General features: G+C 40.8%; 1 protein-coding gene across 2 annotated transcripts; it reads left to right on the top strand.

The window, feature by feature from the left end:
* The first annotated feature begins 5 nt into the window (after positions 1-5).
* Positions 6-24038, top strand: fes (FES proto-oncogene, tyrosine kinase). Of its 2 annotated transcripts, none has more exons than XM_084932616.1 (19): positions 6-213; positions 6945-7192; positions 8181-8354; positions 10780-10876; positions 11058-11241; positions 13163-13300; positions 13393-13512; positions 13677-13799; positions 15716-15911; positions 16448-16522; positions 17383-17592; positions 17899-18021; positions 18367-18420; positions 19058-19176; positions 21394-21488; positions 21641-21764; positions 23150-23307; positions 23444-23566; positions 23764-24038. In XM_084932616.1, the coding sequence occupies exons 1-19, from the start codon at positions 198-200 to the stop codon at positions 23904-23906; spliced, it is 2520 nt and encodes an 839-aa protein (XP_084788742.1). In that variant the 5' UTR covers positions 6-197; the 3' UTR covers positions 23907-24038. The 2 variants fall into 2 exon arrangements, with proteins under 2 accessions (XP_084788742.1, XP_084788750.1); XM_084932624.1 differs by having other exon boundaries at positions 10-734.
* Positions 24039-24314: the final 276 nt, after the last annotated feature.

The raw sequence follows: 24314 nt of genomic DNA, 5'->3' as shown, positions 1-24314 counted from the left end.
TAATATGTAAGACTATTCCTACTGAGCTTGTAACAAGATCTAAATGCCAGGTGTGACGACAAAGTTCAGTGACTCCGCCCACTTATTTATAAATCTAAAAATTGCTGATTTGAAGCTTTGATTACCTCGTAAAGGTCATCTCCTCCTGCACCGGAAGCTGGCAGAGCTGCAAGATCACAGAGGAGGTTCTCGGCGTGATGAGACAACCCGATGGTTTGTAATGGAGCCGATCATTAGCATTGTATCATCAGTGAGTGCAGTACTGGAAAATAACAATTTTGTGCTAATTTGTAGTTTTACTAAGCTAACGTGCTAAATTTGGATGGCAAACGTGATAAACAAACCTAATCGGACACTGTATTAGGTACACCCTGCTAGTGCCGTATTGTGCGCTTGTCCTCGGAGCGGTTTTTATTCACAGCATAGATTCAACAGGGTGCTGGAAACATGCCTCAGAGACTTGTTTCCATAATGACATGAAGGCATCAGTCAGCTGCTGCAGATATGTCAGTTTGCACATCCATTATGAGAATCTCCTCTTTCTCCACATCCCAAGGATGCTCAGTTGAATTTACTGTGTAGGCCTTTTGGGTACCGTGATCTCGGTGTTATGTTTAAAAACAGCAGTCTGAGATGGTTTGAAGTTTGTAACACAGCGCGCTATCCTGCTGGAAGGATCCATCAGAGGATGTGTGCACTGTGGGCATAAAGGGATGACTGCCAACAATCCTCAGGTAGGCTGTGGTGTTTAAATGATGCTCAGGTGGTAACAAAAGATTCAAACTGTACCAAGAAATGATTCCCCACACCATCAGCAGCCTGAACCACTGATATGAAGAGGGATGGATCAGTGCTTTCATGCTGTTTGTCAAATTCTGACCCTGCCAATTTCAGCTTCAGCTTTATTTGTCATATGTAAGTTAGCAAAGAGTCAACATTTTCAATAAAATGTGTTTAACCAAGTGCGGCATCATGAGAAATCTCACAGTTAAGCAGTTCTCAGATTACTATATGAATGTTGCAACCAACATTGAGACTTTATCAGATCAGTCTTCTTCTGTCCACTTTTGGTGAATCTGCATGAATTGTAGCCTCAGTTTCCTGTTCTTAGCTGACATCTGGAGCACCCAGTACAATGTTCTGCTTCAAGGTTCAACGTGTTTTGCATTCAGATTCAGAGATGCTCTTCTGCATACCTCGGTTCTAATGAGTGGTCATCCTTTAATTCTTCTTGACCGCTGGTATCAACAAGGCATTTTTGATCCAGATAACTGTCGCTTAATGGTTATTTAATCTATTTCACGCCATTCTATTGTGTGAGGTTGTGATATAGTAATATTCATGTTGGTTGTAGGCCACTATGGCCATCACCATGTTATTGTGTCAGAGCCTGAGGGATCTTACTTGGACTAGCTGGAAGCTACATCTGAAAATTTCATTGGTGGAATACACAGACTATTTATAATGGTAAGGAAACACGGTACTGGGAAATGTGACTGACGGGGCGAAGATAAAATTGCAGTACTGTACATGTTTTCTTGCACTGTCAGAAATATGTGGCTGAGAGAAGGGCAACTGATTCAAACCTTCACTAAGTAATGAGTATGGAAGTTAAACTGGATGTTATTGATCTACTAGAAAAGGAATTGAAGCAAAAGCTACCAGGCCAGATTACATTTTCTAAGTTAGGTTAGTTTGATGGGATTCTAGTTGTTTTTTTGTGTTTTACATTTGAGGGCAAGTGGCTAAAGAGCTTAATGGTTTACATCTTTGACTTCATGTATACACCCTGGTTACACTCAAGTGGACAAATACATTCCTCGAGGGCTGTTTGTGTGAGGAAGGGCATGGTGGAAAAATAATAATAAAGCCGAATTGTGATGACATGTCGTGAATGAGTGAGCTGCTTAAAGTAGCTTTCTGGTTCACACTCCATACCAGTTGGTGGCGATAATGTACCATTGGGCATATGTGGGGCACCCCCACATCTTTCGGGTTGCCTTAACTCAGGTGGTGGAGCAGGCCATCAGCTAATTGGAATTTTAATGGTTAGATCCCTCCAGTTTGTATGCCAAATGTCCTTGTGCAGGATACTAACCCCAAGTTGCTCTCTGATGCATCTGTAGAAGTATGAATGTGTGTGTGCATGTTATATAGGAAGAGAATAGAAAAAAAAGTGTGAATGAGTTGCATAAAGTGCTTTGAGCGCTGAGTAGAAAAGCGCTATATATGAACCATTTACACCTAAGGTAAGGGCATAGTTTGGGCAGCTGTGGGCCCAGAGTATGCCCATATTTGGCTCTGCTTACTGTAGGTTTTCAGTTTTGGAGCTAGTCTGTAGTCGTTTTCATTGTTCAGCGTTCTTTGTATGGTAAGCAAATTATGTCCAGACAGGACAAAACTGTTAACTCTCTCTCAGCCACACCACAACACAGAGAAGAAACAGTAACCTGCTCTCACTGAGAAATAAACTGCTGATGTAAAAACAATGCACGTAAAGATTTGACGCTATAAAACGCCACGGTTTAAACCCCCCCAAAAACATTCAAAGTAGGTATCAGGATCGTGCTAAACGGTTTTGCAGTTTAAGTGTCAAAACTCTTTTGTTGCACTTCTGCGTTTTTCTTTTGTCAGAGTTGCAACGTTCAGAATCTGAGTCAATGTACTTTCCATCCCTTCAACAGCTTTCATTTAAAGTAACTCACAGGTACAGCATTACAACATGATATAAAGTCTGCTGCAGAAGTGGCAGCACGAGGTGACATTAGGACATCAAACATGAAGAGTAGTCTTTAACTAAGAGCGTGGTCTGCAGCTCTTTGTTGACTCTGTAACTAAACATAAAAGCTGACATTTCCTCTGTGGTCTGTACAACCAACTCTGAGCAGAGTTGCATTTTTTGTGTGTGTATGTTTGTGTCCCTTTGTCTTCCCTGCAGCCTGTATAATGAGTGTATCTGATGATGTATGGCCAGAATAATTACCTCAATGAATTTACAGCACAGTGGTTGCACCAGACACCAACCAAGTCATAAATGAAAGTAATGACGTGAGACTGGCTTCATACTGTGGTGTTAAAAAACAAGAGGAGTGTTTGCATTATATGCAACAGGCACCCTCTGTGTTTACAGTCTGGTGTTGTTTAAAACTATTCTTCTAAAAAACAATAATGGTTACAAGACACCACCACTATAAACTTTTCTCAGAGTCTTTGCGGCAGTGCATTACTTCACCAGTAACCCTGTACTTTCCTGCATCATGCCGTTAGCTGCTTGTGGGGAAGTATGAAGCCACAATGCTTCGGTCAGCTGCTCACACACAAGCAACACAATAAGCCAAAAATCCATTGAAAGTATTGTGAAAGTCCGAGATGTATTTCAGAAAGTATTAACGTCAAGCAGTAGCTTGTTGGAGCTGGGCAGCAGTTTGGTTGGTGCAGATCATTCATGTCTACGTTTCGCTGAGGTTCGAGTGTTTTTATATTTCTGGTTTTGCAACTTGTCACATGTTCAGATCCATGTCAGGAGCTTATGATAATTAAAAAAAAAAAAAAATGTGTGAAGCTTATAATCCATCCTAAGCTTTCTGCCCCAAAACACAGGGTTTTTTGGGGTTTTTTTGCTATAATGTTCTGTTAGCAGCTTTTTTGTTTTTGTTTTTTCCTGAGGCTCTCTACCTGATATCGTTATTGTGCCTGTGGGTCAGTCTCACTCTTCGGGAATCTGTTAAGCCTGGAGATTATTGGAAAACACTGCATCTCTCTTACCCTGATAGTTGTTGTCCCTCTGGCACAGGACTATCCAAACTGTGTGTTTATCTTTTCCCTCTCCCTCCTTGTGCTCTGTGTTTTCACTTTCATTGGATCATTGAATGTCCTGGGACCTTTCTCTTTCCCCAGGTTATCGGTGCCTCATTCCACATGCTTCGAATCAGATTTTTATTTATTTTTTGTATTTATTCTGAGCCCCTCTGTTCTTACCCTCCTGTGTGCATTTTGTTGGCGTATCTTTCTCTGTTGTTTTTTTGTTCTAAAAAGTCTTTCTTTCTCAGCTCTTTTTTTGGTTTTAGTGGAGGAGGTAAAGTTTTGTGGCCCAGATCTTTGATTTGCTTGATCATCTTAACACTAGAAGTGTAGTGTTTTATTAAAACATAAGTGGCCTTCAAGGCCTCTTGAAACACATTCAAAGCTCTTCTTTGGATATTGGCTGCCTTTTGTTCTGTTCTCTATCAAGATGATCCCACACTGTTTCAATAATGTTCATGTTCTGGGGAGGCCAGTCCATGAAAGTATTCCAGTGTGTTTTTGTTTTTTCTATTGAGGTCTGCTTTTACTGTGTTGTGTGTGTGCGTGCACCTAGCCACTTACTGATGTAGCTGTTTGCCAGGCCATGCATCCTGCTGACTCCTGAAAAGGAAATTTTGCAGACCTTTATTGTCCACATGACCTGTTCGTATAGGGTGTGCTGCTAGCACCACATCTTCTATTTTCCATGGGGTAGTGCCTTCCTAGGTTTTGCAGTGGTTTTTCATCCAGGCGGGGAATGGGCTCCTCTCCTGCAACAAAGATGTTCCCTGCATGCAGTATGCCTTTCCTTCTTGATAGGCTTCTTGACTTTCCTGCCTTGACTGTCATGCTCGCCCAAAGAAGAAGCTCATGCAGAAGTCATGCATAGTGCTGTCTGAATGATGCTTGCCACATCATCCATATAGCTCCATAGTGGTGGAACCCTCCACCTGATGGTAACTTGATGCCTCTATCTGCCTGGCCCCTGAGAATTACCTCAAAGGCTACTACGAATAGGATGGGGAAGATGGCGCATCTCATAACTGTTCCACATTCTAGTTCTTGGCATCCAGTCATGAAGCCCTCCAGAGTTGAGCACATGTGCAGGTTACTGAAGTATTTGGTGATTATATGTTGCACACAACACAGGATATGTAAGAACCCCAGTGCAAAGTCTAAGGGTCTGCGCGATACTGAGCCACACGCATTGGTGGTGAGATCTAACTATACCAGATGCAAGTCGCTCTTCTCTCTCGGCTGGATCTGGTTCCAAATCAGAGAGGAGTGCTTAGTGGACATAGGAAAGCCTGGGATTCCCACATTCTGGCAGCTTGTATCAACATATCCATTCACCATGATGAAGTCAGCCTCCTTTTCAGGATGGAGAAAAAAACCTTCCTCTTTACGTTCAGCAAGGCAATGCTTCTGAACTGACTGATGGTCTGAAGGCTCTGTTTTTGGGAATGAACACGCCGACAATTTATTATCCTTCTGGTGGGACCGGTTGTTTCCTCCAAGCTGTTTTCATCCACTTCGACAGTGCCCTGAGCACCTGCAGGCAGTTCTTAAAGAACTTGTGGGGAACCCCGTTCATCTTTACTATTTGTTGTAAATTCAGCTAAATGGGAACCGAGTGATGTTTCTTGTCAAGGTGCTAGTTATAAATTGCTTAACCCTTTCATGCATGAATTATGACAACTGCAATCTGGAGTTTTTCTTAAGTATTTTTATTTATCTTTAGGCATGAAAAAAAGATTTTTGAACTTCATTTTTATAAACATGTACTTCTCAACAAGTTTTTAACATGTCCATTTAAGCAGACAACTTATGTGTATGGAGTGACACATCAGTGTCAAATGTAGTGGTTTATGTGCAAATATACCATCAACACTGACACAAATACAAGAATACAGCCTTTGAATAGCTGTCCACTGTAGTGACTACTATGCGCGAAAGAGTTATATTTAAAATTGGTTCTTTGCTAAGTTGTCTCTTATCTTTAAACACAACATCGATTCACCACTTGAGTCAGGCTTCTTTTTAAATACCTGCACGATGAGTAGGTCGGTATAAAGCAGCCTAACAAAACACATTAACAAAAAATAACAGGACTGTACTGAAAATGAGTGAAAGAGCAACCGATGTCCAAAGAAAAACTTTAAAAGACCTTTAGAAAGGCTGGAGAAATTATGTTTAAGACCAAACTATAGGAAAATCGGACTCTTTGGAAGCATAATATAAAGAAATAATGAGTGCCTTTCATAGTACTAGACCTACTGGTACTGATTATCTTAGTAACAATTTCATTATGACCTGTAAAAAAGTCTTTCAATTCACTTTTTCAGTAGTGGGCCTTTGCTTATTTTAAGCCAGTAAGGCCCTCTAGGGTAAAAAACGTGGTGCTCTTAACACAAGACATAAAATGCCATGTCTGTCTGACCTGGAACAGAGACTCATCTTCTATTGCACTTCGATTTTATGTGTATTTGAAAACTAAAAACATGGGGATACTACTACTACTACTACTACTACTTTAGTAGTTAAGAAGTTATTTTAAAGTAGTAATTAGTGGAATCATTCTGTTCTGTAATGTTATTAGAATAGTAATTAATAATTCAAGCAGAGAAGTGAAAAGCACTTCTGAAGTGCAATAGATGTACAGAATTATCTGTAAACCATACTGAGCAATATGCAGTGGTGTTGCTCTGCTGCACTGAGTCACAGATAAGCAGTGGTCCCAGTTTAACATGCAGATAAGACACAGCTCAGTGCGAGCTCAGTGGTCTCTCTCAGGCTGCATTCAGCCTCTACGCGACTGTTTGGTTTTTGCATTTAATTAGATTTTTTAAAAACACATAATTATATAAGTGCTTTAGTGATGATATTATTTAGAAATAATTGAAGCTTAATGATCATTGCACCTCTTACGGTCCTCAGAAATTGAAAGCAAAATGACAGTAATCGCATTCAAAGACACATGAGGAAGTGCTGCTTCACACAAACCTCTGTTGCTCACAGGGAAGTGAAACTCCTCGATGGTCACATTGAAATGAATACACTTGGTCATTAGCAGCTGCTACGGATTGCTGCTCCGCTCCTGCGTCTCTCACGAGAATGCAAATGTGCTGTAGGATTTACTGCTAACAACAATTCATTGCCAGGAGGAAAACGTAATTATCCAGAGATGGGTTTTGGAGAGGACCTGAGGTGTCCACAGGCACATGCAGCAGTGTTGCGGCTGCTGGACTCAGAGCTTCTCTTGATGGAAGTCATGAAGAAGTGGATGGGGCAGCGAGCGAAGAGCGAACGGGAATTTTCAGTGCAGCTGCACCACATGACTGGCCTGGCTGAGAAGCTGGACCGACCTCAGGCTAACACGGGACTGGACTACATCAGTCAGCTCAACAAGGTAAGGCCTTGCATATCGCACTGCGCCTGAAGCTTTAGATTTACCTCATCACCTGGTGGGAGAATGCCACTGTGCAATAGACTCATTCATTTAGTGCATTTAAAATTAATCTTCTAATTTGATGCACATTTAGGTTTTTCCCCCCAAAAAAGGGTTTGCTACACTTATGCATCATCAAGTGTTCAATGAGCAAAGTAAAAGAAAAACAGTAACATAAGCTGAGGAAATAAAATACAGAAGTTAGCACAAGAATCTAAAACTGTTTTGTGTAGATCTAGAATGCCTCAAATAACCTCACATGACATACTCTAAAAGTAACTCCAGTGACTGCCATTAGTGTTTAAAATAAGTACAAAGTATATCTGAATGGCTTAGCAATGTCTCAACTAAATCTACAAAAGCTTGGTTTGCTTAGTTTCTTTGAAATATTGAAAGCTGACCTACACTTTGTCAAATTAAATGTGTTCTCAAATCAAATCAAGTAAGCACGTCTTTGATTGGCTCATCTGCACACATTGTGAAAACATTTAAAGAACCTACAAGCCTGAAATTCAATGTGCTGCTGATGCGCTTGAAACTAGTTTTATTTCTGCATCTCAAAGTTTTTTTAAATAATAATTTGGTGGCTTTACCCACCAATAACCATTGCTTATTTGTACTGAATATATTTAGTAGCCTTTATTTTGGTAGAACAGTGTGGAGAAGACAGGAGAGCTAGGAGAAAGACCAGGGGAAGTAAACGGCCTCATGATGGATTCAAACCCAAGTCTCTGTAGTATGAAATACCCAGTGAGCTGTATCTGTGTCCAGCATGACTTCATGCATTTTTTTAAATCAGTTCCAACTAAGGAACAAACGAGCAAGTCTGGCTCCAAAAGCTGGTTACCAACATGTCAGGTAGTCACGGATTGTTTAGTGAGTTCCATTTATCGGTTTTCTCTTTATGTCCCCACGATGTGTCCCGCTGACTTCTGCGTCTGTCTGTCAGTCCTGGGGAGTGCTGGTCTCACAGACCGAGTCTCTCAGTCAGCTGATGAAAAAGCGCTCTGAAGATCTGCTGGACGGTCCAATCAGCAAACTCACGCTGCTCATCAGAGACAAACAGCAGCTCCGCAAAACGTACGCAGAGCAGTGGAACCTGCTGAGGCAGGAGCTCAACAAGGTGTGTGATTAACACGTACACACACACACACTTCCATTACTTCAAAAGACATCATTCACACTGGCCTATATTCAGCTTTCGAAGACTTGAACCCGAACAATGACTTGTTGGGACTTCTTTTGGGATTTCCCCGCAGCTTAAGCAATAAACTACACACACACATACCACAAGCTAAAATATCTAGCTACTTTACCATTATACAAACTTTCAGTCCTGTCATGAGGCAGATTAAACTACTTTTGTACAGTCACACCTCTAATTATGGGCAAAAAAGCAAGGTGGTTTATTTCTGTGTTAATTTTCACAGCTGTTGCTCTCTAAATGTCTCTTTGGTTTACAGTTTTGCACACTTTTATCCCCACGAGTTGAATAAAAAAATAATAAAGGCGGAACTATATGAATGTTTATTATCAGTGGAAAATGATCTTGGTGCAGGTAAGTGACTACACCTGTTCTACAGCTTTTTGGTCTCTAAAATTAAATATCACTTTGTGTGTACGTGCTTTTTAAAAAAAATGCAAAGATATATCTTCAGCTGGTACAAATTTGTTTTGCAGCCGCTCACGGCCGTTTGAAACAGCACCACGTACGGCAGGGTCTTCAGGAATTTGCTGAGATAATTGCTGCCTGCTTCTTTTTGTCACTGTGCTCATATCTAAATTGAAAGCAAACACACTAAATTACTTTTTACGAGAACAAAAAAGCAGTCAGAGCGCTAGAATGTTTACATATCCCACATTTCACGCACTCATGCAAAACCAGGCGTTGCTAGTTGGAAATGTTTGTCTCGTTTTTCCTCATATGTCAACTTGACTTGCAGATGAGTGCTGTGATGGCAGCTTATAAATAGACAGCAGTCAAATGATATGAGATTCAATAGACTGGAAAGAGTGTCTGTAAATGCATTTTGATGCCATCTCATACTGGTAGCTGCCTCACACTGGGTTTTATTACCCAATTACATCAGGCAAATGATGTGTTCATTTTAGTGCAGTTTGAACGCCTGTCTGGTAGTTTGTTTAGTTTAATTTTCCTCCTTTGCTGTGCAGAAAAAGCCCGGTCAGCCTTTGAACCGTTTACATCACCGTGCAGTTACATTAGCGAGAGATTATTTTATATCACGACTGAAACAACGGCGACAGTGAATTTGATTGTATCTGTGATGTTGGTTTGTGTTGGTTTTTATTTTTTTTTGTCGCCAGCCACACAACAAAGGTCAGATCATTTCCTTATGCTTTTCTCATGTTTTATGTTACTAGTAAAACCTAACACAACAGCAGTCCACTTCCTGTGCTAAATAGTACTGACAGCTTTTCAACCTTAAAGAAACTCGACTTGACACCCATCACACCCACGGCCCTTAAGTTATGTGTTTGTAAAAGATTTTTTATTTTTGTTTTTTAAACCGCTTAAAAATTCTTGTTTTTGTGTCTGTTACAGTACCGAGGCACATCGGTAAATGTAGGCGAGTGCTTAGTTTCAAGTAAAGCAACAGAAAACTTTAAAAACTTGTTTCAGCTGGTTTTCCTCTGAAAAACAGTTGATTGTAGTTTCATCTCTCTCTATAACACCTCCAACCATGAATCATTCAGTAAAATCTGTTTTTTAGACCTGCTACAGTTAAATCTGTGTAATGTACAAGTTCTTTCCATAACTACAGTGACGACACACAGCGTTGTTGGCAGTTACAGGTCCTGACAGGTGAAAAATTCATTTCCTGCTTTGGTGTGTTTTAGATGCTATCATCGCTATAAGGCTGACGATAAAGCGGGGCTATTTCTCTCTGCTACGCTACTCCTGCCTACTGGTCGACAGGTTAGAGGAGCAAGCTTGATGCCCTCTAATTAGATGAGTCATAGAAAAAAAAACAAGATGTTATAAATAAATCATAATTGATGTAGAACTCAGCCAACGGAGAACTAAAACAAGGAAGCTAGTTACTGGCATTTTAAAGTCCTTAAACGGGTTGTCTGTAAGCCTGTGTGCTTATTGTAAATTCTTCCTCCCTGCAGTCCCTCCTTCTTGGTTCAGGATTTGTTGGCTTCTTTCCTGTTGCATCAGATTTGGAAGAGCTGCGTTTGGGAAATTGTAGAATAGAGTCGGTATCATCAGTGCAACTGAATGGTTGTTTTATTGCTGCTGTCTACTGTCTTATTAAAAAATGTCATTTTTTTCTGCAAAAATATTTTTGGTCCACACTGTCCAAAAAGGTCAAAAATGAGCCATGACCTTTCAGTTTTGCTGTTTTTTATTGAGTAAATTGGGTTTTTCATCTTTCAGGTCAAATAGTTTAGGGCGAACTATATATAAGGCGGTTTTAACTTTTCATGGCCTGTTTTTTAAATGCCAACACAAAGCCTACGTTATTAGCTTTTTATCACTGTGTTCAAAATGTAAAATGCTGTTTTTTTATGGATTGCTTCAGGTGACACAGACAGAACTGGAGAGGCTAAAGAGCAGCTACAGGCACGCAGTGAAAGATGCAACTCAGGCAAAGAGGAAGTACCAGGAGACCAGCAAAGGTGGGGATTTCTGGTATCACTTATGTTTCTGAATAGAATCGGTTTCATGTTGATGTCACGGTCTGGTTTTTTGGTTTGTTTTCTGTTTTCCTGTGTTTAGTCTGATATGTGTATTTCTGTCATGACCTATATTCTGTGATCATTTTCTGTACTGTGCTTGTGTGCCTGTGCGTGTCTGCAGAAAAAGACCGAGATAAGGCCAAAGAGCGTTACATAAAGGCTTCACTGAAACTCTACGAGGTCCATAATGAGTATGTCCTCTCCGTGCAAGCTGCTCAAGTTTACCATCAGCACCATTACAGTCAGATCCAGCCGGCCCTGCTCAGCGCCCTGCAGACTCTGCAGCAGGAGATGGTGCTCATACTGTAAGATCACACTCGCTGCGTGGATGTTTGGAAGAAAAACAGACACATTAAGAATGACAAGAAGCATTTCTGTACAGTGCTCATATTTACTGGTGCGTCCCTGCGAATCATCTCGGTGTTTTATTTCTGCTCGTCGTCACTCAGATACACATCTGATCGTGGCACGACACAAATGTTTGCCAATTAATTTCAAATCTTGATAACACTCCACTGCTGCCATCAACAAGCATATCTCACAATCTACAGCAGCAGAACAAATGTTCTAATTACCATATGTGTAACTACAGTACTGTGCAAATGTTTTGAGTCACCTCTCACGTCTTTCTATTTTGCTTCAGAGGAGCCAGACGTTTTAAATCGGTCTTGAGCAGTAGTTCTCCAGACTTTCTAAAGGTCATTCAATGTTTTTCTTCAGAAATTGGCTGCTTTTTCACTTCAGTCTAGTTTTTGTGCCAGACCATTTTTGTTTGTTTGTTAGGCTGCTTAACAGCGACTTTTTCAAGCATTACAAAACCTAACTCAAGGAATGAACCAGTGCTGTGTCTATACATCACAGACAATGTTAAATTCTGGGAATTTAGGCAATTAATTTCAATTTCATAGTTAAATCTGTGGACACCGTGTGTCCTGCGCCTACCGCCAGCTGTCCTAGTATGTGCTGAGGTCATTGATCCACTTCTGGACCTGGAGAAAATGCCCCCCTGCCGCTTTGTGTCTGCAAACCAAGACAGATATTTTTTGCAGTTTTATTATTATAGTACATTTTTCTGTGTGTAGCCTGTGTGTGTATAAGTGTGGTTTAAAGTAGCTCTCCTTTTTTGTGGCTTGCAAAGGTGGCCCAGTTTTTAGATTAGTAAATGTATAGAAATGACTCATCAGTAGTCTGTAAGTTGTAAATTTAATGGGTACTCCTGTGCATTTAACCCCTTGGTATAGCATTCGTGCATGGAAACTGACGGCGTTGGTTGCCTGTCCAGTTTATACATTGTGGTGTCGACTGGCGTGTCAGGCCTTAAAAACGATTTCCTGTAAATGAACAGAAATAGGAAAAAAAAACTCCACTTTTCAGCCAGTGGTGTTGAAGATCTTGTCAAAATTGATGAAATTATTAATGCTGAAAGGCACTGTCAGATTTTCATCCACTATGCATCACCATCAGGAAAGCATCTGATTGGCAGTGGCCTCATTTGATCTCACACTGCAGTAAAAGCATGCCTGAATGGAAGAACACACGCTGGAACTCCATGAGTCATGGACCGGCCTCCCCAGAGCCCGGACCGAATCATTACTGAAGCAGCGTGGGATCATCTTGACAGAGAACAAAACACATATTTCCTTTTTTTCCCAGCAAAATGTAAAAAAATGAGAGGGGATTCAAGAGTTTTGCAGAGTACTGCCTGTGTTTTCATTATGAACAAAAGCCTTTTCTGTGCAAACATTACCTACAAAGGCTTGACAGCTTTGAACACTACATGAACGTCTGAGTTTTAAAGCAGAGAGAAGAGTTCTGGGAATTTAGACAATTAAAGGGTCTGAAAGGGTAAATCATAAAAAGTCAAAGACAGAAACAAGCAGTCAAACCAGTACAATGGATTGGCTGACTTTGGGGGCTCTGGGCAGGAAATGTTTGGCAGAGCTGACAGATCCAGTCTCTGTCTAACGGCAGAGGCTGAAAAACAGGCACTGCTCTCACTTTTATTATATTCTAAACAGGGAATAACAACATAAATATGACAGAGAAAATGACGTGATGGGATACTTAACCGCAGACAAATCTCTCAAAGGACATTTTCACATCACTAATATGAGGCAACTTGCATCCAGCCAAACTGGAAATTGTGTTACGCTTTGGCAAATTAAAAGACGCAATGTGATATATTTATGCTTCGCATTGTGTCTTCTTCTGTTTTCATCCTTCCAGAAAGGAGATCCTGCAGGAGTATTTTGACATCTGCACTCTCCTCCATCATGAAGTGGTGCGGATCCACAGAGAGATGGCATCAGCTCTAACAGCCATCGATCCTCACAGAGAGTATGAGAGCTTCATCCATCAGAACAGGTACGCAGAGGAGGACCGTTTCCGCTCAGCAACATGGCAATCACGGAAGCTAACCCTTCAGAGAAATGATACTGTGGACTGTATGTTTGAAGGTCTGTGGGGGAGATTCCTGCCTGTGCCGATTTTGACAACAGCCTTCTGGAGGACACCGAGCAGCTAAGCACTAAGGAGATTGAACTGAATGACCTCACCCTCGAGACGATCCAGCACAAGTGAGAACAACAGTGCAATCACATTCAGATTTCGTTTGTTAATCTTGCAACAGCTTCCTCCACACGGCTAACTCGTGTTCCTTTAACCTCCCGTTAACCTTCCCTTTCTGTTTTATATATGAAGTGCTTCCACTTCACCTGGGATTTCTGTCTTCTTCTCACAGACTGACTACGATAGAGGAGGAGCTCCTGGACCTGGCTCGGTCTCTGGGCTCTCAGCAGACTTCAGTTGAGCAGCTGGAGCTGGAGTTAGGGGAAGAGCAGGAAGGTGTCAAAAAGGGCCAGAGGTGAGCAGACCACACCAGGCTGATGCTGAGCTGTCAGAGATTAGAGAGGGGGGTTCACAATGAAAAAATACACTGTCCTGCGGTAGCTGTGAAGACAAATTACTAAAGTTTGCCTCAGTGGGCAGTCCTTCCCATCGGGGGAGTTCAGTGTGCTGTTGGCTGTGCAACGGCTAATAACCAGTGTGGTCTCAGCGGGCCATAAGTGCCTTATGAATTATAATACAGCAATATGTTGAGAGTTATGGAGCCCAAACCCTCTCATTTGTCTTGGTTGATGAGGGTGTCTAAAGGTGTTAGAGCTATACAGACCCGGGGGAGTGATCGAGTCATTAACGGGCTCTTGAAGGACAAGTGGAAACAATGTGTTTATATGCAACAGAGTCTGCGTTATCAAAGGCAGCTGGGAGCACATATGGTGCAGGTGGTGAGGTGAGGTGACGCTGACCTTTGCTTTGCATGGTGAAGAAACATTTTGCAAATCAACAGTGAAAAACTGAATTAAGGTGACCTAACCTGACCTCAGATGTCAGCCTGAGTAGTTCAGAGGGTCGGATCTCCAGCATTTTGAGGTCTTTGCAAATGTTTTCTTGAGTGAAACTTTCTTTGGTTCTAATGAGTGTAAGCACAGCTGATCAATCATCTTCATGTGCGTATTAATCATTTTGTTTATAAACACCTGGTTAGTAAAAATTCCTACAGTTTAAAACCCAAACATCTGGGCTCGCTTGTTCTTGAATTAAGCCATAGACCATAAACTTTTTGTCAGTGGAGATCCTAAATGCTTTTTTCTTTTCTGGGATTAGGTCTAATCTACGTTTCTGTGATGATGACGAACCTGGGGCAACTTGTTTCTGATGAGCTTCAATGTCCAGCCCGTTCTCTCATTTAATGGCCAATTAAAGGGAACAAAGCACATAGAATTTTATGTTGTCATTAAAGGCTGTGTGATGATATGACGGCCTGTTGGGTGTCACCAGGGAAAAAACAAACAACAAAAACAATGTGATCTCCGGGTCAACCAAGCATGATTAGATTCTCTGCTGCACCTGCGCTCATATAAACATCCTCTGTGGTAATTAGCCATACACATGCTTAATCAACGTCCCATACACAAATAGATGATGAACAGTTTCTTGTCAATTACTCAGCTCTCAGTGCCTCAGAGGAGAAATAATGTAATTCTGATTGTGGTGTTTGTAGTGTGTGCTGCACTTAGAGGTACTTAACAGGGAAGACCGAGTGCATACGGAGGTTGATTAAGTACAAAACTTATTCTGAAAAAAGTTGAGACGCTGTATAAAATGTAAATAAAAACAGAATGCAATGATTTGCAAATCTCATAAACCCGTATTTTAGTCACATTACAACATAGGAAACATTTCAGTTTCTAGAGCAGCATATGATCTGGATGATGTCTCAGTGAAGACGCTGCATATTTTCATGCTGTTGTTAAAGAAGGGGGGGATGCTGCAAAGTGGTAAACATGGCCCTGTCCCACATTTTTTGAGATGTCTGGCATCATTGTCTAAATAATAATGTTTTCTTACAATGGTACATGTTCTGAGTTTAAACATTTGTTATGTCTTTTATATTCCATTGTGAATATAATATGGGTTTATGAGATTTCCATCCTGTTTTTATTACATTTTTGCGCAGTATTTCAGCTTTATTTGAGATGGGTTTGTACAAATACCTCAAAAGATAAAAATCCTCAGATAGATAATGAGGTGAAACAATTCTGTTTGTTTGTTCACTGTTGGGGTTTTATAAGTCTTACAGGCTCATTATCAGCATATTAAGCATATGAATCAATATGAAGAACTGCAAACCTGCGCAAGCAGGCGTTTTATTGATTTCTGTGCGCTTCTGTTTATTTCTGTCACTTGTGTTGTGATGCTGCACTTTGCTTTGTCCAGGGTCTACCAGTTCAGCAAGAGACATGCGATGGAAGAGTGCCGGCAGCAGGTCGCCCTGACTCAGGGCCAGAGAGCCAAACTGGAGGTTCAGAGGCTTCTTCTGAAAGAGAAACTGGACAAGCTGGGCTCCAGAGAACCTCCCTCTGCTCTGAATCTGGACACAGATACTGTTTCACTTTCATCCAGCACGAGCAACGTATGTTCTCCCTGACAGCAGCTTTCCCTCCTTTGTCTTTGATTAGCTCCTAATTACTGGTCCTGTCATTGGGCCAGCTGTACAAAATAAGCTGTGTGTTGCATGTAAACTCTGAAAACAACATGGTGAATTATAAAGCATAAAAGCAGTTAGTCTTTCTGTAAGTCACAGACAGTTATCCTTTAGGCATGGATTGTACTTAACACTCAGAAAGTGTCAATCTAGTATTTTCCTCCAGGCTTTTGCATAAAGTTGCTAGCATGGAAAGAAACTCCAGTTTATCTATCTTCAGGCCAAACGCTACAAACTTGTGCTGTGCACCCAATCCTTTGTTACACTCTCACAGATCAATCATCCTAAATAATTTAATAGAGCCGGAGCAGCCTGATGTTGTCTTGCAGTTAGCGCTTAACCTGAAAAGCACATGAGCAAAGTGAGACATGACAATTCTAATGCCGACAGTAGACCTTGATAGGTTTTTTGTGACATGCGTAACAAGCTCTGGGTCTTTTTTTGTTTTTGTCTTATTTTTTCAGGACCACACTCCACCCAGGGTCCTCGTGGAAGGGATCTTGAACAATCTCAGCAACCTCTTTAAACCCAAATTTGAGGTAAGTTAGTTATTAAATTGCAATTAACGCACAATAATTACAGTGACCGATAGAGAAGTTGCAATTGTAGCAACCTTTATGGTACATGCTAGTTTCTTTCTAAGGAAGGATGTTCGAGTGGAAGTTTTCTTCCCCCTCATCACTCTTGAACTTCTCTATTTCTACACAGTCCCCCCCCCCTTTTTTTTTTTTTTTTTTTTAACCACAAAACAATTTATCATGTTCTGGAGGAAATGGCAGCATCCCAGAGTACATCCTCTGAGTGGTTGAGCTTGTTCAGGCACACAATCTGTCTTTGGGGTCTCGTGCTCATGACCGCGCTTTGGGATTTTGACCGCCAAGTTTCTTCTTTCAAAATTCTTCTTGACCTCAAACCAAGCTCACTTTTCAGGCAGCCAGTGTACATTTAATCGTTTAATCATTCCTGACAGACAGAAGCACTCAGGGAACCCGTGACACAGCTGCACAGTAACTCTGAATGGCCTGAAAAAAAAAAACACCCTTTCTCCCTTTTTATTGATTTATTGTTAAATCAGCTGGAAACGGATATATATAAAATTGTGTGCATGCTCCAAAAGATCATATCAGGTGAGTAATATTTTAATGCCCATATTGTGCTGTACTGTGAATCTGAACTATTTGCTATTTTTGTATGAACTACTTCTCCTTCTATCTACCGGCCCTGTGGTACCCCGGGGGCACGAAAGCGGTGTGGTTATACTTTAAAGTTTTGCAGACTCTTCTTTGATGTGCCTCCATTTAATCTCTGCAGATTCACCCAAAATCTATCCCTTCCCATTCTTATTGTTTCATTATTCATGGCTTTTAAAGACCCTGCTTTTCTCTTTTCCTGCCTCCAGGTGCCTCCAGTCCTCAGTCTGGTGAAAGAAGTGGATCGTCCTCTGGGGCAGCAGGACTGGTACCACGGTGCCATTCCCAGACTGGAGGTCCAGCAGCTGCTGAAGAACGATGGCGACTTCTTAGTGAGGAAGAGTCAAGAGAAGCAGGGTTACGTGCTTTCTGTGCAATGGGAAGGCTCCTGTAAACATTTTCTCATCCAGAACACAGAAGTAAGTGAATCTAAAGTGTTTTTGAAGACACTATTTATACATTGCACGTTCTTGCATCATTCACTTCCTTATTGTTTTTTCTCCACTTTTTCAATATGCAAAAAAAGAGCAATTCTTTCTGTTACTGTTGTAATATGTGGCCTAAAAAGTAAATGTGAGAAAATAAAACTTGTTATTGTAAACTAAGCTTTTTAAACATTTTTTTTTTTTGGATAATGAGTCTTTTGTTTTTTAAATTCGGTAATGCCATTAAGTTTGTCTTCAGTACGCCTCTGTAAACCTCTGCTTCTCCATGTGTGCCAGTAGAATATGTACCGTCTGGATGGAGAAGGCTTTCCCAGCATCCCTCACCTGATCCATCATTTGCTGAACTCTCGACAGCATATTACCAAGAGGTGTGAAGTTGTGCTAAAGAAAGCTGTAGTAAAGGTAAAGTGACACACACAGACACACACCACACACATATGTTTGTCTTTAGATTAGAATATAACAAGTCTGTTATATTCTAATCTTTAGTACAACTTGAAATTTGTCCAAGACATGCTCTCATGTTATGTGCCAACAATAGGACACACCACATGTTTTTCTGTGTAAACTATGGGTTCTGTTGCTCTAAGGCTGTGTAGCACAGGACTCCAACACTATTTTACTCCTGTTTTTTCACATATGTACTCATAAACTTGTCCTCTGGTGGCTTTTCCCTTAAACACTTTAATAGTTTAAAACTATTAAAATCACTGTGTGTTTCTCTTGCTTCATTTTTAACCCTTTTAGGACAAGTGGGTCCTGGAACATGATGATATTATCTTGGGACCTCTCATTGGACGGGTGCGTACACTTGACTTTTACTAACAGAATTATGCAAGTAAAGTAAAATGTATTCTGAGTTTTATTTGTGGCCAATATTTTGCTTAGCAAAGTCATTTACGTGTTTAAGTGTATGCAGTTCATCAAGTAAAATATTTAGTTTTAGACTAAAACGCCGATGATGATGGTGATGATGATGATGCTAACTTCTTCATGTGAACATTTTATTAAGTTTTAAATGTGATGTACACATGTTTGTATAAAAATGGGACGAATTCCTTAGCAGCTGGTACAGTGTTGTTGCTCTGTAGCTTTGAAAATGAAATCTAAAAGTCTGCACTTAAATTGTGATGCACGTTAGACTGATTGCTTTGGTTCAAATTTTGTTGTGGAGACAAAATCCTGAAATTGTGCTGCCGGTACAGGAACTAACCATATCTGCTAGATTTAACTTCCCTGACAATTTCAGCTCCGTGTGGTAAATTGGTTGAAACAATGACCAGTTAAATTCAATAATAGTGTACGTGTGGCTTAGTTCATGAAGGAAATTAATAGTTCCGTATTTTAAATGGTTTGAGGTTGAGTTAGAAATGCTCTTTGCTCAGTAAGAAGACAGAATTAGATTAGTACTGATCGTGTTCGTGATGGCACTGCACAGGGTAACTTTGGAGAGGTGTACAGCGGCCGTTTACGCACCGATAACTCTCCTGTAGCTGTGAAGTCTTGTAAAGAGAACCTGGCCCCAGAGCACAAGAGTAAGTTCCTGATGGAAGCCAGGTCAGTACACATGCGCACACACACACACGTTTCCATTACAGTAAATCACATCACAGTGACCTGTTTTAATTTCCTGAACACCTTATTTAAGTCAGAGCTAATTTTTGCAGAGAAGAGGCAGGCCCAAATCTTACCATGCAAACAGATTTACTGTGTTGTGAACAAATCCCTATGCAGAAGTACAGCCTTACTGCTGCATGGGGTCAGAATTACAATTGTAAGTAAGCAGCCGGGTTGATAATCAAATCAACTTACTGGATTACTCAATCAAGATTTGATTATGTATGTTCAAGTGGCATCTGAACAAACCACAACGCTTCTGAGACCTAAAGTGGCTGCAAAGTGCCACATTTGAAAAAAGCCAATCACAGCATATCAGCACCAACACCTCATACCAACTGTCAGGGGCGGTGGTGGAGGGCTGATGATTTGTGCTTGGTTTACACCAACAGGGCCTGGGCTACTTGCAGTCTTTTCAAGTGTGAGGCCATCTGTCCAACACATCCCAAAATTGGGTCGTGTAAACAGGTCAATGATCCCAAACACAGCAGCAAATTTACAACAGAATGGCTGAAAAGAAAAATAATCAATATTTTGCAGTGACCCAGTTAAAGTCCAGACCTCAACCACAATGAGATGCTGTGGTGGGATCTTAAGACAACTGTGCATGAACAAATGCCCACAAACCTCAGTGAACTGACGCAATGGTGCAGAACTGAATGGCCAAACATTCCTCCACAATGATCTGAGAGGCTGATGGCATCATCCAGACAACAATTAGGTCAAGCTTGTAGAAACCACCTTTCTGCTAAAGGTTTCTACAAGCTACTGAATCACGGGATGTACTTGGTTTTTCACAGAAGTTCAGGGCTTCCTGTGAAAACATTTTCACAGCTCTGCCATTTTTCTGTTTTATTAAGCTGTGAGGACCACCACAGCTTAATAAAGAACAGTGCAAACATATATAAACCTGCTTACAAATGCAACTGTCAAAACTCTTCACTGCTTAAAAAAAATTGGTATATATATATTTTTTTATTTTGTTTAGATGAACATTAGTCTTTAAATGTTCCTTTTTGTTGATAATGTTATAATATTCTGCCCATAAGTTTACAGGCTAAAATAAATGATTGCTAGTTTATTGTGAAGAGAAATCAGTGCTGGTGTATAGATAAGTGGATTTACATTTATCAACCTTTTTGACCCTCACACAACAGCACTAAAATGTCTTCAGTATCCAAAAAGACTCCGACTGGTCCTTCAACATAGTGCACGTGTAACCAATATGTCAGCTTATCAAAGAATAAAACATGAAATATATCAACTGAGGACAATTTATTCTGAGTTTTACAGCAGTTTAGCATCTGTGTCCAATATCTCATACCTTTTAGTGGACTGAAGCGTGTATGTTCTTAACAGCATCAAAACACCATCATCACCTTTCTCACATCTGCCATGCATTTAGAATTTAAAGGAAACTGCACTCACTCCAACAATAACCAAAACTTCCCATTGAGCGCATTTGGGGAAATCTAAATTTCGGTCCACTTTAACTGATGATCAGAATTGAAACGGAAAGAAAAAAAATTCTTGCATTAGTTACAACACTTCCACTTATGTTGTGTTACAACTCATTTCTGCTTAACCTTGGGACACGTGCAAATGTCCTTACAGTTACTGCGTCCGGTCTCAGTCCATAAAAAACAAACTATGATGTTCTCAACATCAAAGTAAGAGAATGTCTGTAAATAGTCCTCGAAATAAAATTGTAGAAGCTGGCCAGCAGACTTAAAAAAAAAAAATGTATGCACATAGAGCTCTATATGAAAAGTATCTATGAGTTATTTGATTGAAATACTTAATCAAACAGGAGAAAATGTAGCAGCTGCTGCTCGCTCTTCTCAGTGGTCCGTGTTGAAGACCGGAAAAGAAAGTCTGCTCAGTAGCAGGAGGATAAATGATAGTGATTTGAAGGCTATCACCAGTAAAATGGTCACAGCAGGCTCACACAAGCTACAGGCTACGTGAGCTCATAGCCCCTCTCGCCAGAGGTGGCTACCACCCTGTCATGAAACAGCTGTAGATCAACAACATCATAATACTTTCTATAAATTTAGCGCATAGTGCACAGAACTGAATGTAACTGTACAGTAGACATCAGACAAGTAAACTAACAGCGGGTTACACACGCACACACCTGTCTTGTGTGTTGTCTAGGATCCTGAAGCAATACGATCACCCTAACATTGTGAAGCTTATTGGGGTGTGCACGCAGAAACAGCCCATCTACATTATCATGGAGCTCATTCAAGGTAAATGTGATCCTGTTAGACACAGTCTTTATGTCTTTCAACTTGTCAACTCGGTGCCTTCAAAGATTTATTGAACCATTTTCACCACCCACTTTGTTCCTCCATCATCGTTCTCGCTCTCCGTATGTGTGTGTGTCTTTACACTCTTCAAGGTGGTGATTTTCTCTCCTTTTTGCGCACTGAGGGTCACAGTCTGATACCGAAGATGCTGGTCAAAATGACTGAAAATGTCGCATCTGGCATGGAGTACCTGGAGAGCAAAAAGTGCATTCACAGGTTGGTCAGACGATCACGCTGCTTTTATCTAATCTTTTCATCAGCCACGTGCAAATCTGTGACTTCAGCAATAAAGATTCTGCAATGCTCACTATTCATTTCCTTCACAGTTGCAGTCAGCTTAATCTTTCCTCATTGTTAACATGCCGGAATACATAATGTTTACCTCTGTATTCGGTTTGATAATTACTACATATTAAACGTTCATTTGAATACAGTGCAGTGTAGTTTCAGCAACAACTAAAGTGGTGCGTCGCTCATGTACATGCAGGTGGATTTCCAGGCTTTTACTGTACACTTTACAAAGCATCACTCACCTTCCCAAGCTTTCACTTCACCTAACTGTTAACTGCACTTATCTGTAGCAGTTCCCCATATGTTGAGTAGCAATAAAATGCTTGCCTTAAGTAACGCTTCAGCTCAGCATCATATAAGGTGTCACACTGTAATCTCTAGAGAGATGTGCACAGAAAGATATTTAAGCAAATACAAGTTTCCAAAAAAAAAAAAAAATCACTTTACAATAAAAACAAATACTGTGGCTGAAAAGTACCAAAACAGAAAGGCTTAATAAAGACAGAGGAGAACTACAGACATGATCCATGACAGGAAAAATCTGCTTTACATTATTTCTTAAATGCCATAGTCCTTGATGGCCTAAGGCTCCTGTTTAGGACCTTAAAGGAGAGCCTCCTAAACCCCTTTATACTGGTAATAAGATTTATATATTAGATGTAAGGACCTGATGCAAAAATATCGAACTGGGTGTGATGAGACCGCTCTGAACATTTTTAATGACTGAGGAGAAAAACCAGCTCACAGCCCTGATTGTAACTACGCATCCTCCAAAGACCACAGAGCTGTGTAGGAGTTGCTTACAAAGATCAAACGTTGGGTTTTTGTGAGTAGCCTGCAAACAAAGCTTGCATTAAAAGACGAGACCATCTACAAACACGTTCTGAAAACTCGACCATTTCCTTTAATTCAGCAATACGTATGCATGTATATATATTTAAGTAAACGATATACTGCATTCAGAATTGTTGTAGTATTTTGGGGATATCTACAAATTGAACGTGGCCTCGGTGGCTGGCTGTAGGGGCACTAGAGGAGAGGAAGAGGTTGTGACATCCGGCTCATTACAGCAGCACTTGTATGGTTTGCCCAGCGGGGACGGATCAGATAGGCTGCTGGTAGCTGCTCAGCCTGTAACGCTGCATGTCAAATGGCACTCGCACGCAACACAGAGATATGATAGGAACACCTCTCTTTTAAGTGCCATCTGTTCTGTTTTTTCATACAGAGCATGATTTTTTATGTTTCATTTGTTTCCACTTTTCCCCAGCCTCCATCCCTCTTACATTTCCTGTCTTGTGCTTTTTAAGGGACCTTGCAGCTAGAAACTGCCTGGTCGCAGAAGGCAACGTGGTGAAGATAAGTGACTTCGGGATGTCCCGTCAGGAAGATGACGGAGTCTACTCTGCAGAAGGCGGTCTCAGACAGATCCCTGTCAAATGGACAGCTCCTGAAGCCCTGAACTATGGTGCATCATTAGTGCCTCTGCCATAATACCACAACCAGACACATTTCTCTGGTTTCTACTGCCAACAGCCAGTTAAATACTCACAAAGAGCTGCGCCTATGCCTTTGCTTACACTGCCCCCTGCTGTTGTTTTCAGGTCGTTATACCACAGAGAGTGACGTCTGGAGCTTTGGCATCTTACTGTGGGAGACCTTCTCCATGGGAATGACCCCCTACACCAGCATGACCAATCAACAGACACGTGAAGAGGTGGAGAAAGGTGAAGACTTGTTATCTAGCACTTAGCGATAACGTGTCAAAGTGTTTGTGTTCACGTGACATTCAGGAGAATTCCTGCTGTCATTGTGATTGATTTTGACACTGATATATTTTCTGAGTCTCACGTGTATCAGAAAGCACGTTTACTGCCATCTGACCATCTCTCTCCCTGTTATGCTTCTCTGTGATGTGCTTCAGGGTACCGTATGCCTGCTCCGCACGGCTGCCCCATTGAAATCTCCAGGATTATGAACAGCTGTTGGCAGTATGATCCCAGAAACAGACCATCTTTTAAGAAACTCCGGATCGATCTCAATGCCATATACAGCAAAATTATATAATGCATTCTTGTAAGTTGGACGTGTTTTAGACATTATTTTTTTGTTAGGTTGTATTTGTTCTTTCTAAAAATAGGTTGAGATTTAATATGAATACTAAAAGTAAAAATAAAAGGTCTAATTAAAACTTGATAAGTTGTGTAGCATTTCTTTTTAGACTTACTACTGAAAATGAGCTAAGAAGGGCTGATGCGTGGCCTTGTAGAGCATAAGCTTGCCAGGTGGGGGCAGCACTTTCATTTCTTCCTTTGTTTCGAGAAGAGTGTCAGCAACTCATTTACAACTTATCTCCTTTTAGAGACATGTAACGAGCTTGCAAACACTTGATTTTCTAAAAATCAGGATTCCAGAAGTTCTAATATAGACAAAAACACAAGTTTAATACCCAGCTGTTACTGTTTTGGCTGGAAT

The sequence above is a fragment of the Perissodus microlepis genome, chromosome 1, assembly GCF_051167445.1.
Source record: "Perissodus microlepis isolate ML-2025 ecotype Zambia chromosome 1, ASM5116744v1, whole genome shotgun sequence".
Lineage (NCBI taxonomy): Eukaryota > Metazoa > Chordata > Actinopteri > Cichliformes > Cichlidae > Perissodus > Perissodus microlepis.
The sequence above is the reverse complement of the archived record's forward strand: the minus strand, read 5'-3'. Positions and strand labels throughout refer to the sequence as shown.